This window comes from Chelmon rostratus, chromosome 17, assembly GCF_017976325.1.
Source record: "Chelmon rostratus isolate fCheRos1 chromosome 17, fCheRos1.pri, whole genome shotgun sequence".
In the NCBI taxonomy this organism is placed as follows: domain Eukaryota; kingdom Metazoa; phylum Chordata; class Actinopteri; order Chaetodontiformes; family Chaetodontidae; genus Chelmon; species Chelmon rostratus.
The window spans coordinates 3,188,069-3,202,630 of NC_055674.1; the positions used below are offsets into that span (position 1 = coordinate 3,188,069).

The 14,562-nt window shown below is 44.8% G+C and overlaps 1 protein-coding gene across 1 annotated transcript in view; it reads left to right on the forward strand.

The window, feature by feature from the left end:
• cacng2a (calcium channel, voltage-dependent, gamma subunit 2a) overlaps window positions 1-14,562 on the forward strand; it is a 60,507-nt gene that overhangs the window by 37,702 nt on the left and 8,243 nt on the right. The window contains exon 2 of the mRNA XM_041957165.1: window positions 2,501-2,584. Coding sequence (XP_041813099.1) covers window positions 2,501-2,584 — 84 coding nt within the window. The remainder of the gene's footprint in view (window positions 1-2,500; window positions 2,585-14,562) is intronic.

The window sequence follows — 14,562 nt, forward strand, 5'->3', positions numbered from 1 at the left end:
ACGCCTCGGCTCTGCGCTCACGCTCACGTGGGGAGGTCTCCAAAATGAAAATGCCATTATAAAACATTTACCAGCCTGCTGAGTTTACATGTCTTACAAGAAAAGGACCGTTTGGAGCGGTTAAGTGTCACATAAATCTTTCAGCACGCTAATTGAAGTGGTTCCCCCAATAGGCCACTCTCCACAGCTGCTATTACAAATCGCACAACTGCGGATGGGACGGCCAGCTGCAAACCAAATCTTACACCCACTTGATAATGTTGTTAAGACACACACATGCTGCTCTGTGGATTGCTGCCGCTGCTAGTTTGCTCAGACAGCTCCACTGGGAGCGTGCAATGTAGTCGTATGTAAACACAAGTCATCTTTCAGTGAAATATGCTCTGAGAGGCGGCACAAGTGTGTTCTCCCCTCCCCTCCCTTCTCCTCTCCTGGAAATGCAACTTATTTAAAGCTTATTTAAGCAGGCAAGTTGAAAAGGAACATATTGTTATTTCCAGCAGCAGCCTGGGGGAGTAGTTGCAGGAGGCGGTGGGGTTACACCTACAGTATGCACCAGCTCACAACCGAAAGCTGGCGAGCCACAGCCAGCCGCCGAGCATCTCCACCAAAGCTTCTGAGGATGCTTTGAGCTTCATGCTAGCACGCTAGTTGACAGAGATCACCTTCCAGCTGATTGGAACGAGCCCAATTCTAATCTTCATTCTGCCAGAGAACAAGGAGCTTTACGTCCTATATCTGAGCTCCAAGTTCAAAACTGTGCAGGTCCGTTAAACTCTGGAGGGCTTTTTCATGGCTCAGCAATTACCGAGGCCTAAACTGTGACACTCAAACTTGATGTATTCCACCTCCCACTCCATCTTCCTTCTCCGTCCTTCAAAACCTCTCTGTTCCCTGCCCTTCCTATATTTATCTCTCCTCCTCCTTCCCATTGCATTGTCTCTCTCCCTGCTTCTCTTTGTCTTTATATCTCTCTCTCCTTTGTCCGAATTGCCACAAAACCTATTGATGGAAATCAGTGTGTTTTTTGATTATGGGCCAGAGCTGAGACAGTGGGAGAAAGGAGTGGACACACATGTTGTCTGGATTTATGTGTTTTTCCTGCAAAGCTTCCCACAGTCGACCTGGTAAACCACTAAAAACTGTTTCCTGCATCAAACCTGAGTGGAAACACACAAAGTTTTTAGGCTTAGATGAGGTGGGAAAAATTGATGCACCGATAAAAACAAAAAAGGAATGGAAAAATCCGACGAGCATAAATCATGTGACTTAAACATCCACGGAAGAGGTGAAAACATCAGACCTATGTAGAGCCTGTAACCTTCCTCACATCAGTACATGAAACAAACAGAAAAGCCACATTTCTGCACCATTTTTCATAGTTTGAGGTGTGACTGGAGCTCTTTTAATTCGTTGTATGCTCTTCTTCTGCAGCATTTTAATGACTGCTAATACTTGCTAACGCTAGTGGATGGGAATGCACACTAACTCTCTCTGTTATTGACTTTCATGAAATTCTGCTGCACTTTGTGCCACAGCTGGATGGAAATTTGACAAATGACATTGAAACAATCAAAGCAAACATTTCCCCCGTTTAAATACATCCATCCTGAGCTGAGTCTCTGAACAGACGGCGGTGGCTGCCAGCCCGCAGGTAGCCCCAACACTAATACTGTACGCAGGCGGGAGAGCAGATCCAGGACGCTTTGATGGCTTTTTTTTCCAGGTGACACTCTCTCTAATGTCTGAGTGGTCATCACCGGGGGGTCCCTCTCTCTCCGCTGCATGTGGGCCATTCACAAAGTAATAACCGTACCCCGCTGTGCCCATCACGCCTCGCTGCCAAAACCTCCTCGGCAACACCTGGCACCATGGTAACCAACACCTGTTCACCTAATTAAAGGGACACTGGAGGGAGAGGAGATGAAGAAGTTAATGAAACGCTAATCTGGCCCAATCAAACGCCCAGGCATCTGCCTCCTCACTGCAGCAGCAGGTCGCCGTAATGGCCGCCTTATGCGCGCCTCCCCCGCCACGCCACCTTGAGTGACCTCATCAATGCCAAACCTCCGCTGAGAGGCCGCGAATAGAGGAGAGCAGACGGGGGGGAAGCGGGAGGGAGAGGAGAGGGATGCCGGCCGGCGTGCCGCTTCCTGGACGGACAGAGTAGCGGCGAGGTGTCAGCCAAACGAACGAGCATTAGAGATGAGCTTCACAGTGCACAGCAGCTGGAGCGGCTCCAGGTCGCACCAGCTGCGCTGCTCTTGTTTACAAGCCGCCACCTGGTGCCGGAGAAGCCTGGTGCTCAGGTCTGATTCTGAAGAGTCCTCCTGGTCCGTGTGAGAGCCATGACCCGAGAACAGGGTCCGCTGATCTGAACTGTTTGACACAATCTGTGCTGACTCTGAGAGTTCTGAAGAAGTTTGCAGATCGGCTGTTTGTCCTGTTGCCGTCTTCCTGTGTGAACTCCACTGAACTCTGTTTCTGTTTTTCCCAACAGGAAACTTCAAAGGGATGTGTAAACAGATAGACCACTTTCCAGAGGAAACAGATTACGAAGCGGACCCATCTGAGTACTTCTTGCGTGAGTATCTTATCTCCCTCTTTTCATACAGAGAAATCCTGTTTGCACATCAGATTGATGGTCTTCCGCTGCTCAGTCTTAGAAGTGACCACGAGGAAAAATCACATCAGGCTTTTCTCCCCATGTTCTCTTGACATTTACTATATTTTTAAGTCTTGTCCCACTTTTTGCTCCGTCTCAGACTGGAGCGCGATGCCAGTAACTGCTCTTGGCCCGTGTGTCACTGCTGTCTCTGCCTGCTTTTAGCACGAGGCTGGCCAGGCTGAGTCCTGCCAAGCGGCTCGTCTGTTTTTACTGCTTGGCTGTGGGTAACATAACGTGCAGTGTTACAGTCGGCGGTGTACCCTGTAAACACAGCCCATTGATTTCTGCTCTCTTTTCCTTTGTGCAAGCAAGACAGAGATGCTTGTCGAACTCATTTGCCTGCTAATCCTAAAAATCACAACAATGACTCTGAGCCCATGATGTAGTGTTAGTATGGTCAGCTCAATGCTCTCGTCTGATTGGCCACTTAATGTCTGAGACCTACAGACTCCACAGTCCTAAAGTCACAGAGTTGAAATTGAGGGTGGTGGTGGAGTACTCACAGCATTTTACTTCAGCCAACATTTTTTTTTATGTTCATTGTGCTTCAACACATCAACATGGATTTACAGGAGAAAGCACACGACAGATGACAGACCATGAAAATACGTGCTTTTTCAAATATCAGCGGACTAATTAGTCTAACCTTTGTGGGATCGCAAACAACAACAGGGTGAAGGAACCTTTTAGCTCTTTTAGAGCAGTACCGTTCAGTGGTCAATGTCACATTGTTGCAATTATAAATATTCTTCTTATTGTAGCATCAGTTAGCTTTTTATATACTTTTCTGTACACACTAAATCAGTAAATCTACGTTTACTTTGTCAGATTTTGATTTAGTTTTCATTTGGCAGGACAGAAACTGAAATGTTGCCGTTTTGCTGCTCTGGTCCAATGAAGAGGACTGTCTTTTCTGGTTTGGATGTCTTCTCGTGAGGCAATCTGTTAAAACAGCTTTGATAAAGAAACTTTTTTGGAGAGCATCACTGCATTGGAAAAGCACTAGTTGGTGGATCATGTCCATATTGAAAAGTTTACATGGACACATTACTTGAATTAGCATATTCTAATCACTGCTCCACGCCTGCTGATACTCAGGAACAAATTGTACTTTTCATTTTAATCAATGTTGGACAGTTGATTTGTTACTTTTATCAGTATAGCGAGTAGGGATTAGGGATTACAATTTGAAATTCAGTCATTACATTACAGTTAGCAATCCCAGTAACGCTGGTGGCTGTGTCAGCAGGAGTTTGATGGTGAGTTGATGTCAGTTTGGTCGTGTTCAGTGGAGAAACAAACAAGTGTTACTTTGACGCAGCGGCTGGACAGAAAAGGAGAAATGAGACTCCAAAGTTTTTTCATTAACATGTTGTGTGTTGTTAGCTGTTGTGCTAACGTTAGCCACTGGTAAGCCAAATATGCATTCAGGAATTCCTGGTTTTCTTGAGAGTTGGAGGGTGTGTGAACCACAGACTGTATAAATAGTAGATTGAGCTTCCGAATCTGAAATGCGAAAGTGCCTTTAACCTGCATTCTTTCTAATGGCCAGAAGGGGGCGACTCCACTGGCTGCAAACAACAGCCCAATCATATGTGAGCTTATGAGAAAATGGCCCCACTTCTAACTGGATTTATTACCGCAGTGAAGAGTTTTCTAATGAGTTCACATTCTCACTCACTAGTTTCGAGCATGACGTTCATTTTATAAATTCTGGTCCCATTTAGCGTAAAATACACGATAGATCAGCTGCGTTGTGACTGACAAGGTGCTACCATGGCATGTCTTTGATAATCAAACCGATGTCCAGAGTCCCTGTTGACCCCTGATGCGGTACCCCCTCCCCCGCCCCGCCGCAGCCTGCAGCGGTCTGAAACTAGAAGTCAGAAAGTGTCCGTCTCCTCGTCTCCATCAGCGGGGACAGTAATTGAGGCCTCTCACAGAGCCGAGCAGTGCGTGCCAGTGCTGGAGATTAAGCCCAGCCAATTAGGCTGTGTTTGACTTAGCGCTCTGAGCGGTTGTTCCCGTCCATATGTGCCAGAGAGAACGGTTATGATAACAGCTCCGGTAATGATTGTAACAATGCCGGAGCCTTGGCGAAGGCAGATCGGCCTTACGAGGAGGCGTCTCTCAGGCTGGGGATGACAGGGTCGCAGGGTAGAGGCTGCGCTCTGGCCCTCGGACCACCGACGCTCGCCCGCACATGTGTGTGTGTGTGTGTGGTGTGTGTGTGTTAACCTCTTCCCAGGCAGTGATTGGAGGAGAAGGCCGCAGTGCTCCCAGTGGCTTGCCAATTAGGACACTCACATCCATAAATATTTCAGCCTCCTTCTTATATAGGTCAGGCCTCTCTCGATCGCTGTCTCTCACACTCTGCCTCTCTTCGCCCTCACACCCGGAATATTTCATGTCAGGAGTTGTGTCGCACCTATTGTCATCTCTCTGGCTCGAAAGAGAGCTCAGATCTTTCTGCTGTTTCTCGGGTGCATGAAGAGGTCATGGAGGACACGGCGTCTTGGTGGGTGTCTGCAGTGATGTATTTTTCTATCTGCCCATTTCCATTTCCTGGACGCACACCTGATATTTCCATATTGAGGAGTTTCGCGGCCCCTCTGGGTGGCCAAAGACAGAGAAAAGCTGCCTCTGCTCTCACATGCAGGAGAGGGAGAGGGGGAGATAGTTATGCAACAGAAATGATGTCACTTCAGGTGAAGGCCCGGCGGAAGTGACATCACCGGGGAGCTAGCTGGTCCAAAATCGAGGGGACACACCGGTGATGTCATCAAACAGCGTAGCGAGGAGGAGGGAGATATTTGGTGCCGCGGTTGCTGAGCAGAAAACAGACAAATGCGACTATATTCTGCTAAACATGCACCCCCGCTTCATCACACAGACACACACTGTGATCTGCTGTCCTTACGCTGACACACACACACACACACACAAATACATTCAAACACACCACATCTCAGTAGCTTCTGTGTGTGTGTGTGTGTGTGTGTGTCTGCTCCGTGAGTCCTCAGCTCTCCCAATAGCAAGGCAGTTTGCACATCCACACAGGGTTATATAAGCCAGCTGAGGCACACTAAAGCGCCAGTGGGTTTTTAGATCATGCCGTGTCGGAGCTCCCATCATCCACTGCTCTACTGGGCGCTAAGCAGCTGAGAGAGAAGAAAGAGAGGAAGAAAACGCCCCGTTATGCAAGCTACTAATACTGAACTGAGAGACATCAATTCACCATAATACAGAGAGGAAGACGGTGAGGGAGGAGGGGTGTGTGTCGGACTGGTGCAGGAAATCAGCTGTTAGTCAGAGGTTTCTGACTTGACTCGAGTATTTAGGAGCTTCTTTTTGGATGCCGGTGCTCTGAACTATCCAATAATACATCATCACTGTCACGTTATCAATCATCTGAAAAATGAACTGCAGCCATGTTGATAAGCCGTTAATCATTCAAGTCATTCCTCAAGCAAACTGGTTCTGGCTGCTTTTCCCTCACTCATGTGAGAATAAATGAAGTATTTGCTTGGTTTTGGACTGTTGGTCAGACAAAACAGGCAATTTAACAAATTCACCTTATGCTTTGATAAATTGTGATGGGCGTTTTTTTTTTTGCTTTTATTGAAAGATTTTATGGACCAAACAGTTAATGGAGAGAATAATCCAAAATCCAAAAAAGATTAATTGATATAGAGAATAATCATTTGTTGCAGCTAATGAATCACATGCTGTAAAATAAATTTATGATTATCTAAATCATAGATTAATCTGACGACAAATGCTTTTTCAATGTATGAAATGTTTAAAAAAAAAGGCACAGAACTTCCCAGAGTCCGAGGTGGCGTCTTCAAATGTCTTGTTATGTCACTTTACAATGATATAAACAGAGAAAAGCAGAAAGAGGCAGGGACCAGAGGATGTTTGACATTCTTTCACTGTTTTTGCTTGAAAAACGACTGAGACAGCTGTCAGTCGACTCATCACAGTTTCAGCTCTAAAATAAAAACCGTGCAGCGCCTGCAGCAGGTCTTACAGGAGACAAAGCTGCCATTTTCTGTTCTCTAACACCAGCCGGTCCATCTTTCATCATCTCGCTGCTCATTCATATAACGATATTTGTTGTTTTGTGGTTTTTATTAAGGCGCTTTCTCTCAGTCCCGGCCTCAACATTTTCTACAGCTGCAGGCTGTGTGTTTGCTCGTCGTCAGATCAAAAACTGCTTTGTTTTTCCAGCAGCCCACTGACAACAATCCCCCAATCATGCAGTGTCCCAGTTCCATAGTATAGACGAGTACTCTAAAGTATGCACAATATTCTGATGCTGATACTGCACTGTTTTAGCAGGAAATAATCTACAAATGAACGGTTGGTGTCGGAAGTCAATAAGTTTGCAGATGCAGAATGTCGTTTATTCAAAGCAGCTATAATCAATATTTGCATATTAACAATGTATGACTTCTTGAATGTGATCGAGGTCGCTTGTTGTGACAAACCCTCAGAGAATTACCACTCGGCTCTGCAGCTCGCCTCAGCTCCGCTCACTGTTTTCTTTCTGCTTTTTGTTTTGTCTTTCTCTAGACTATTTAGGTTCACTCTCACCGCTCTCTTAGTGCAGTTTCCAGCCACAGCAGGAGGCTGTTTTCAGCTAAAAAGCTCAAAAAAAAAAAAACACTGTACACGACCTGCTCGGCACCAAACAGCAGACAGACACAGTTAGAGACCTGCTGGTGAACATGGTGGAGAATTTAGCAGCTAGACAGCCAGATATGTCCCTCAGGAGACCAAAACAGAGAGTAAATATTAGTCTTAAATCATCAGATGGCCAGAAACACAGCTGCAATATTAAACCCACATTCAAGAAGATTGAATTCATATTTTTCCTGGATGACTAAAACATACTCAAACATAGTCAGAATGAAGTTTAGAGGTGGGGCGTTGGGCTCCCACGATTCATACAGTCACCCACAGGCAAGCATTTTCAGCATGTAACCAAAAGTCAATGAAGAAAAAGAAAAAGGTGAAATGCAAGAAGCTGCAGTTTTCAGCCCCTCAATTAACTTTCTTATGAACCCTCCAGGGTGTTTTCCCCCCCGAGCCGACGCTGATCTCTGCCTCTGGTGTTTGCATGCGTTCATCTGAGAGTATTCGCTGACATTGATGACAGAAGGGCAGGCCTGTCACAGCCTGTGTCACCCCGGGGCCTCGCGGCAGACTGGACGCTGGCCTGAACTGGCTTTGGCGTCGGCCGATAAAATCAATGGGTCTGGGGCAGGACACGCAGGGGCTTGTAGGGCAGAGCAGGGGGTGGCAACAATACTGCCTCGTCGACCAACGCAGAGTCTCTAGTACCGGTTTGTGTACAAGAGTGTGTGTGTGTGTGTGTGTGTGAGTGGAGAGGAGGACGGGGCGGCTCACCACAGCGCTATAGTGTGATCACATGACCTGAGATGGGGTTGTCAGAAGGGTAGATAGCGTGTTGAAGAAGTTAACATCCAGCCCTCATGTTTTGCTTCAGCAGGTGTCCCAGTCGGTCGCGGTGACATTGAGCGTCCTGTACTTCTAGCAGTAACCAAGGCAACAAATAAGGAAGCCATCGACTGATACATAACACACACAGCACGCACACACATGGGCCAATAAATTAAAAGCCAATCATTTTTGTCCTGTTTGACCGAGTGAGTGCTAGCACTCTAACTTTATATCTTATTAACGGGGGAGATAGAGACGGCGCAGCTTGTAAAACACAGAGGTGAGAGAGTGTGTCCTCATATTAAAGCGAGATTAGAATACACAGGACGAGGCGCAGCGTTGGGGCATCATCAAAAGATGGCTGCACACTCTCAGATCACTTTCACACAGACACACACACGTTTATTCATCAGTTCTGAGCTAAAACAGCCCCAAAAATTCCCACTGCTGCGAGAGAAAACGGCAAATTATGTACTCGTGTGCTTTTATCTCCACATATAAAGCAGTAGAGAGTCAGGTCTGACCGCTTTTTGTGCAGTGCATATCAAAATGAGAACAGCTTTAGCGTTACAAGCCAGAGGGAAGCTGATCTAAATGCAATAAAAAGCAAAATGACGTCCAGCTGCTACAACATAAAGAAATAACAAGTGGTGTACACAATAGATGAAGTCTGCATGAGATACAACATGAACATATTTACAGCTGTTGACCATCAGGTCTACATGTAGCCACAGATAAAACCTGTGCTATGGCGGCTCAGTGTGGCATGCTATGGTCTGGCGCGGCGCTGTCACGCCGACGTTCGGCCGTGATCTGCGGGGACATCAGCAGTGGAGTGGAGGGTAATTACAGTAATTGAAATGTGTTCTGCGGAGGGAGCGTTAATTGTGTGAGCGAGCCCGTCATGTGAAGTGATTTCAGTGAGTGAGGGAGGTCTTTCGCTGTGTTCCACTGACCCGTCTCTGTGTGTGATGTTGTGTTAATATGACAGAGCTGTATTCAGTGAGAGGACTACAGGGCTCGAATGGAAGCTCTGTGCTGAGATCATCCATGCATCTTTACATCCTCAGCCTGGTCTTTGTTTGTGTGTTGATGCTGGTCTTTAACAGTCTCGGATTATAAATACAGAGAATAAAACTGATTTACCTAAGTAGACTTATTTGAGATGCACTTAAAGTATGAAAAGTAAAAGTCATCATGATGCAGTAAAATGTTCCTGTCAGTGTTTTTCTATCATATCTGATGTTTGTGGATTAATATTCCTGCTGCATTAATGTGGATGTTGCATTTTACTGCTGCAGATGTTTCAGGTTGAGCTCATTTTAACTACTTTATATACTGTTGGCTGGTTTAATCTGTAGCAATGCATCATATTCTATAAGATCATCATATTTTCTCGGCCTGTTTTCAGCTTTGTGACGATGCAAACATTCAAAACCACCAAAATCTGGAGATACATGGCTTTCATTGGACAGGAGTGGTATGAATTATTGTAATCTGAAAAGTAACTAGTAACTAAAGCAGTCAGACAAATGTAGTAGAGTAGAAATATAAAGTGGCGTGAAATGGTAAATGTACTTAGATACATTCAGTCATTGGATGTGTTACACCCACAGACGGATTCCTTCTTAAAGCAGTGTCAGTGGACATAATCAGGGACATTATTGATCACTGATATATATTGATATATATTCACAGCAGTGAACTCATCTCCCATGAAGAGACAAAACCAAGTTCACTGTGTTCATAAGGACTTACTGATATGTTGATGGACTGTGAGATAGACCAGTGAGGTCATGTGCTTTCCTCACTTCAGCCGTGAGCAGGACGCTGGCGTTTGTTGGGACTCAGTGTGAAGCTTCAGCAGTCTGAGCCGGACAAATCGAATACGTTCCAGAGAAATTCGCTCTTTGTGTCGCTGTCCCTCTGCTGCGGCTCTCTACACCGAAGCCTCCTGACGTCCTTTAAGTTCAGCGACGGTTTGATCGTTTCGGATCGTGACCTCTGGGAAGATTTTTAGTGGGATTTTTCAGGGAACTCTGGTCATGAAATAGCCTTGAATTGTGACTGGAATGAGAAGCACTTCGCCGTGAGCCTGAAACCTTTTCAAACAGTTGTGGATTCACAGATTAACAAACACCATCTTTTGCAGATTAACCAAATAATACCAAGCCTGTCATTCTCAATCATTTAGTCTATAAAATGTAAGAACAGTAAAAAACAAACAAAAAAATGGTGACATTGTCATTGACATTGTTTCTTTACAATCCAAAAGCCCAAAATACTGCATTTACTATCATAGAGAACTAAGAAAACTATGAAATGCTCCCATTTACAAAGTCTTAACTCTTTCATTTTTGGTCATTTTGCTTTAAAGAATAACTTAAATTATAAGCAGATTATCATATATATGTTGACTGTTTATTTTATTTACTTTCAACACTGAATGGAAGAACAGTTGAAATCAGTTATTCTTGTTTAAAGGAAAAATCCCACGATTACAATACTGTGCTGAGTATTTAAATCTTTTTTCTCCAACTGTCACTGTCATAAAAAAGAAATGCTAAATTAATGATGATAATAAAAAAAAAACCTTCTGATTATTATCTGTCAGTAGGACTGCAGGTGATATTTATGAACATTTGAAATAAATGAAAGTGGATAAAGAACACAGAAATCCCAAAAACAAATAATCAGGACAACATAAATGAGCGGAAATACAAAGAAAATAACACGTTATGAATTCCCAGAGGCGCCTGGGACGTCAGATCTGAACATCTCAGCTCTCTCTCTTCTTCTGCTTGAGAAATGCCAGCGAGTGCGACCTGCATTTATTTTCTAATCAATTCAAGTCAAATTGCATTCTGCCTGCGAGGTGTGTTGTCAAGATACATAAGCTTTCAGGTGCAGGTAGAAAGCTGAGTAAGCACTCCGGTACATTTTGAATTTAGCCACCAAAGCTAATTTCCTTTGTTTATGCACGTTGATTCACACTGTGTATTTTAACGCGGTCAGTGGACACTCCCACCGCTTTTTCAGAGGTGTTTTGTGAATATTTGATGCGGGGAGGGGAGATGAGGGGTGAGAGTTTGGACGGAGGGGCAACGAGCCTCTTGGTCAGGACGAGGACGGTGCAAGGGCTCAGTATTGAGGAGGAGGAGGAGGTGTGGAGGGGATTAATAAGCGTTTGTAGTATTAAATCAATGTGCCTGGGAGCTGAGGCACCTGATTAGCATGACCCTGTCCTGCACATCAGCACATTCTGGGCTGGGGGAGGCTGATTAAGAGCCAATGCTAATTTCCTTTCAACCCTGTCAATGAAAGAGAGAGAGAGAAGGAAAGTAAGAAAGAGAGAGAGAGATGGAGGGTGCAAAGACACGCCTTTGTAAAGAGGACGGCGCGTGTTGATTCACATGCACCGTACGTGTGTGTCATATCCGTGCACATCATGTTTCTGCATTTTATGGACGTCGACTATGCTAACGTGAGGCACAAGCACGAGTTTGCCAAAAATGGATGCAAATGTTGTCTTTGATTCTAAGAGAGAGCAAAGATCTACAGCGCCTGTGAGGCGTCATCGTGATGAAAAAACTGAGAGGATGATTTAGTCATCTGTGCTCTTGAATAAATAATTTGTCCATTCCATTTAGCATAACTTATCACCTTCGTGCCATTAGTCTTGTCTTGCGTGTTCGCTTCACACTCTCTATGGATTAATTGAATGTGATAACGCTTTATTTTCATTTTGGACTGAGCTATGTGGTTAAACTCAAGGTTTGCAACACTGTGTTAGCTTTGAGATTCCTTACATTCCCATTCAATCTTAACATAAAAGACATCTAATATATCTAATATACTTCTTTTTGTATTATTCATGCCCTTTAATGGGATGCACCTAAATCATCACTGGTGCAGCCTGTTTCAGAAGTCACAAAATTAGCTACATGTGCATTTTTAGTCATTTTGTCCCCAGATACGTAGCTAGAATAAGCAGCTTTGGAAGTTTGGGTGACCAATAACTTTAAATGGAATATTTAGAGGCTAACTTAGATTTGATTCTGTACTTCTAGAGAAATATTAAAGGCAGGCTTCCATGAATTGACTCCTGTGCTCCTTTGAGTGTTTGTTTCCTGCTGCTTCAGGAAATTAAAGCAACTGCCAGTCAGCGCATGAATGCCTCTAAATATTCATATTATTTACCGTTTGGATCCAGGTTGCGTGAGCGATGTCACAGTGGCAACGAGGACTAGCTGCTGTAGAAACCCAGCCACGGGCCTGCATGGGTGTTGAGTCTCATTAAGTTGTTTGTCAGCCAGCGCTGAAGAGTGCCAGCGCTCGGACGCCAGCCTGAGCCGCAGCCGTGCCAATCAATACAGTACACACAGTATCCGCTCTCACCCTGTGTCTCTGCGAGCAGGTTGGCACGCATGCTGGCAGGACGGCAGGGCCGGGCGGGGCTCGCCAGCCTCCATCGCTCATTATTACAGCTCCTGCCCCGGTGCAGCCACCAACAGGCCGGGCAGAGCGAGACACCACCTGTGTCTGAACGCTGCCGCACCGCACAGACCTGGAGAAGAGGCTAAATGTTGTGCAAAGTGTTGCTCAGTCTTTTCCTTTTAGGTTAAAAAACTTGCTAATTAGCATTTTATATATAATCCATACGAAACCGTGTATGAATGTAAATGTTTTTACAGGAGACTTGTCAAACTAGCCTTTCCCCTAAGCTAAGCAGCTGCAGGCTGTAGCTTCAAATATACTGCACAGACATGTGAGTATCAAATGTTTTCATCTAACTATCAAGAAAGCAAATACACATACATCCCAAAATGTTGATCTGTTCCTTCAATACATGATTAATTACTCTTTTTTCTTGCGACATTTCCGGCCTCCCATCCTCTCTTACACTCCAAACTCAGTCGCCTCTTCCTTCATGTGTACGCGAAGGATCAGAGAAACCAAATAGTGACAATATTGTGTTCTCGCTCAATAAAATCAAAGTAGATGAGATTTCCTCCATCTGGGGAAAGCATAGTTGTGTGCCAATTTTCATTTCGGCTACTGACAGGAAAACAACCAGTGATCGTGGTGGCAAATAGAAAAGTGCCAATCATGACGAGGCAAACAGTATAACAACCAGTATAAATAGAAATCAATTAGAGTTTGAGAAAAGCTGTAATTTTGTTTTTGTTTTTTTCTTTGCCTTCAAAGATTCTGTCTCGCTTGAACAAAACTTTCAAGAGGTTGGTGGAACTTCCGATTATTCGTACGATAAATGGGATTTCAGTCAGGAAGCAAATGCAGATGAACTCTGTTCTGCAGGTAAAAGAAGGTGCACAAACTGAGCAGATCTAGCCAATCGTTTGTTTACTTCCCGCCTGTCAAGCTTTTCATTCCAGCACACAGTTTAGAATGACAACGGTGGACGATCTGTCATCAAAACTCACAGTAATTTTCCAAACAATGGGTTTCAGATTTCACACAATTAAAACAATTAAAATGTTTTAAGGTACAGAACGCCTCCTGCAGAAAAACACACATTTTCAAGTTTGGCTGGAGTTGAGAGCAAAGTTAACTCTTCCAAACAGAATAAAATGTAGGACACAGAGCTGCTAGCATTACTCTAAACTGTGATGTAGCTGCATCTTACAGCTCCCATGCTGCGGTACAGCATCACCTGCAAGGAAGCTGGTTAGCCTGCTATGCTAAAAAATTGCAGCTTTCGTCACAGCAGACAAACACACTGATTTTGAGTTGTTTTTTTGTTGTGTGTCCGTAGTTGCAGTTTCCAAGCTATGATTGGATAATCACTGCTCGGGGGAGGGGTTTAACAAATGATTATTTATGATGAATGTGATTTGCAGTAGCTGCACTTTAATTCAAAGTGAATAAGCAGAAAACGTGCTGAAACACAGCGAGCAGCCATTATTGCCATGGAGTGCAGAGCTGGCGTTCGCCGTTAAGTGGGTGTCACATGAGTGAGGGTGTCGTTGGGGAAGAAACAGAAGATGCGCCACTCTGTGATCGTGACCTCGACCCAAATCAAAACGGTGACCTCAGTGCTAATCACAGGGCTCCCCAGAGCATCCTTTCATGTGGGATGAGGCGAGGGCTTCAGAAACACAAGACGCCGCGGAGGTCGCCGCTGTCATTAGCTATTAGCACGGAGGTCAGCGCTTTCATTTGGACGGGGTCGTTGTTTTCCAGCAGCCGGAGATTGACAGAGTTTTACAGGAGAGTCGCCACAGCTCTTTCCTGTGCAGGACTGTGGCCGTCCCAGCAGCTCGCTGTCAGAGTCGCATCACCCGACCAATACCATCCACCAGCCCTCCTCGATATGCTGTCAAGCTGTAGCAGACGTGCAGTTAATGAGTAGCACAGCTGCTTTTATTCAGGTGGAATTCAGTTTTATTCAGTATTCAATTTAA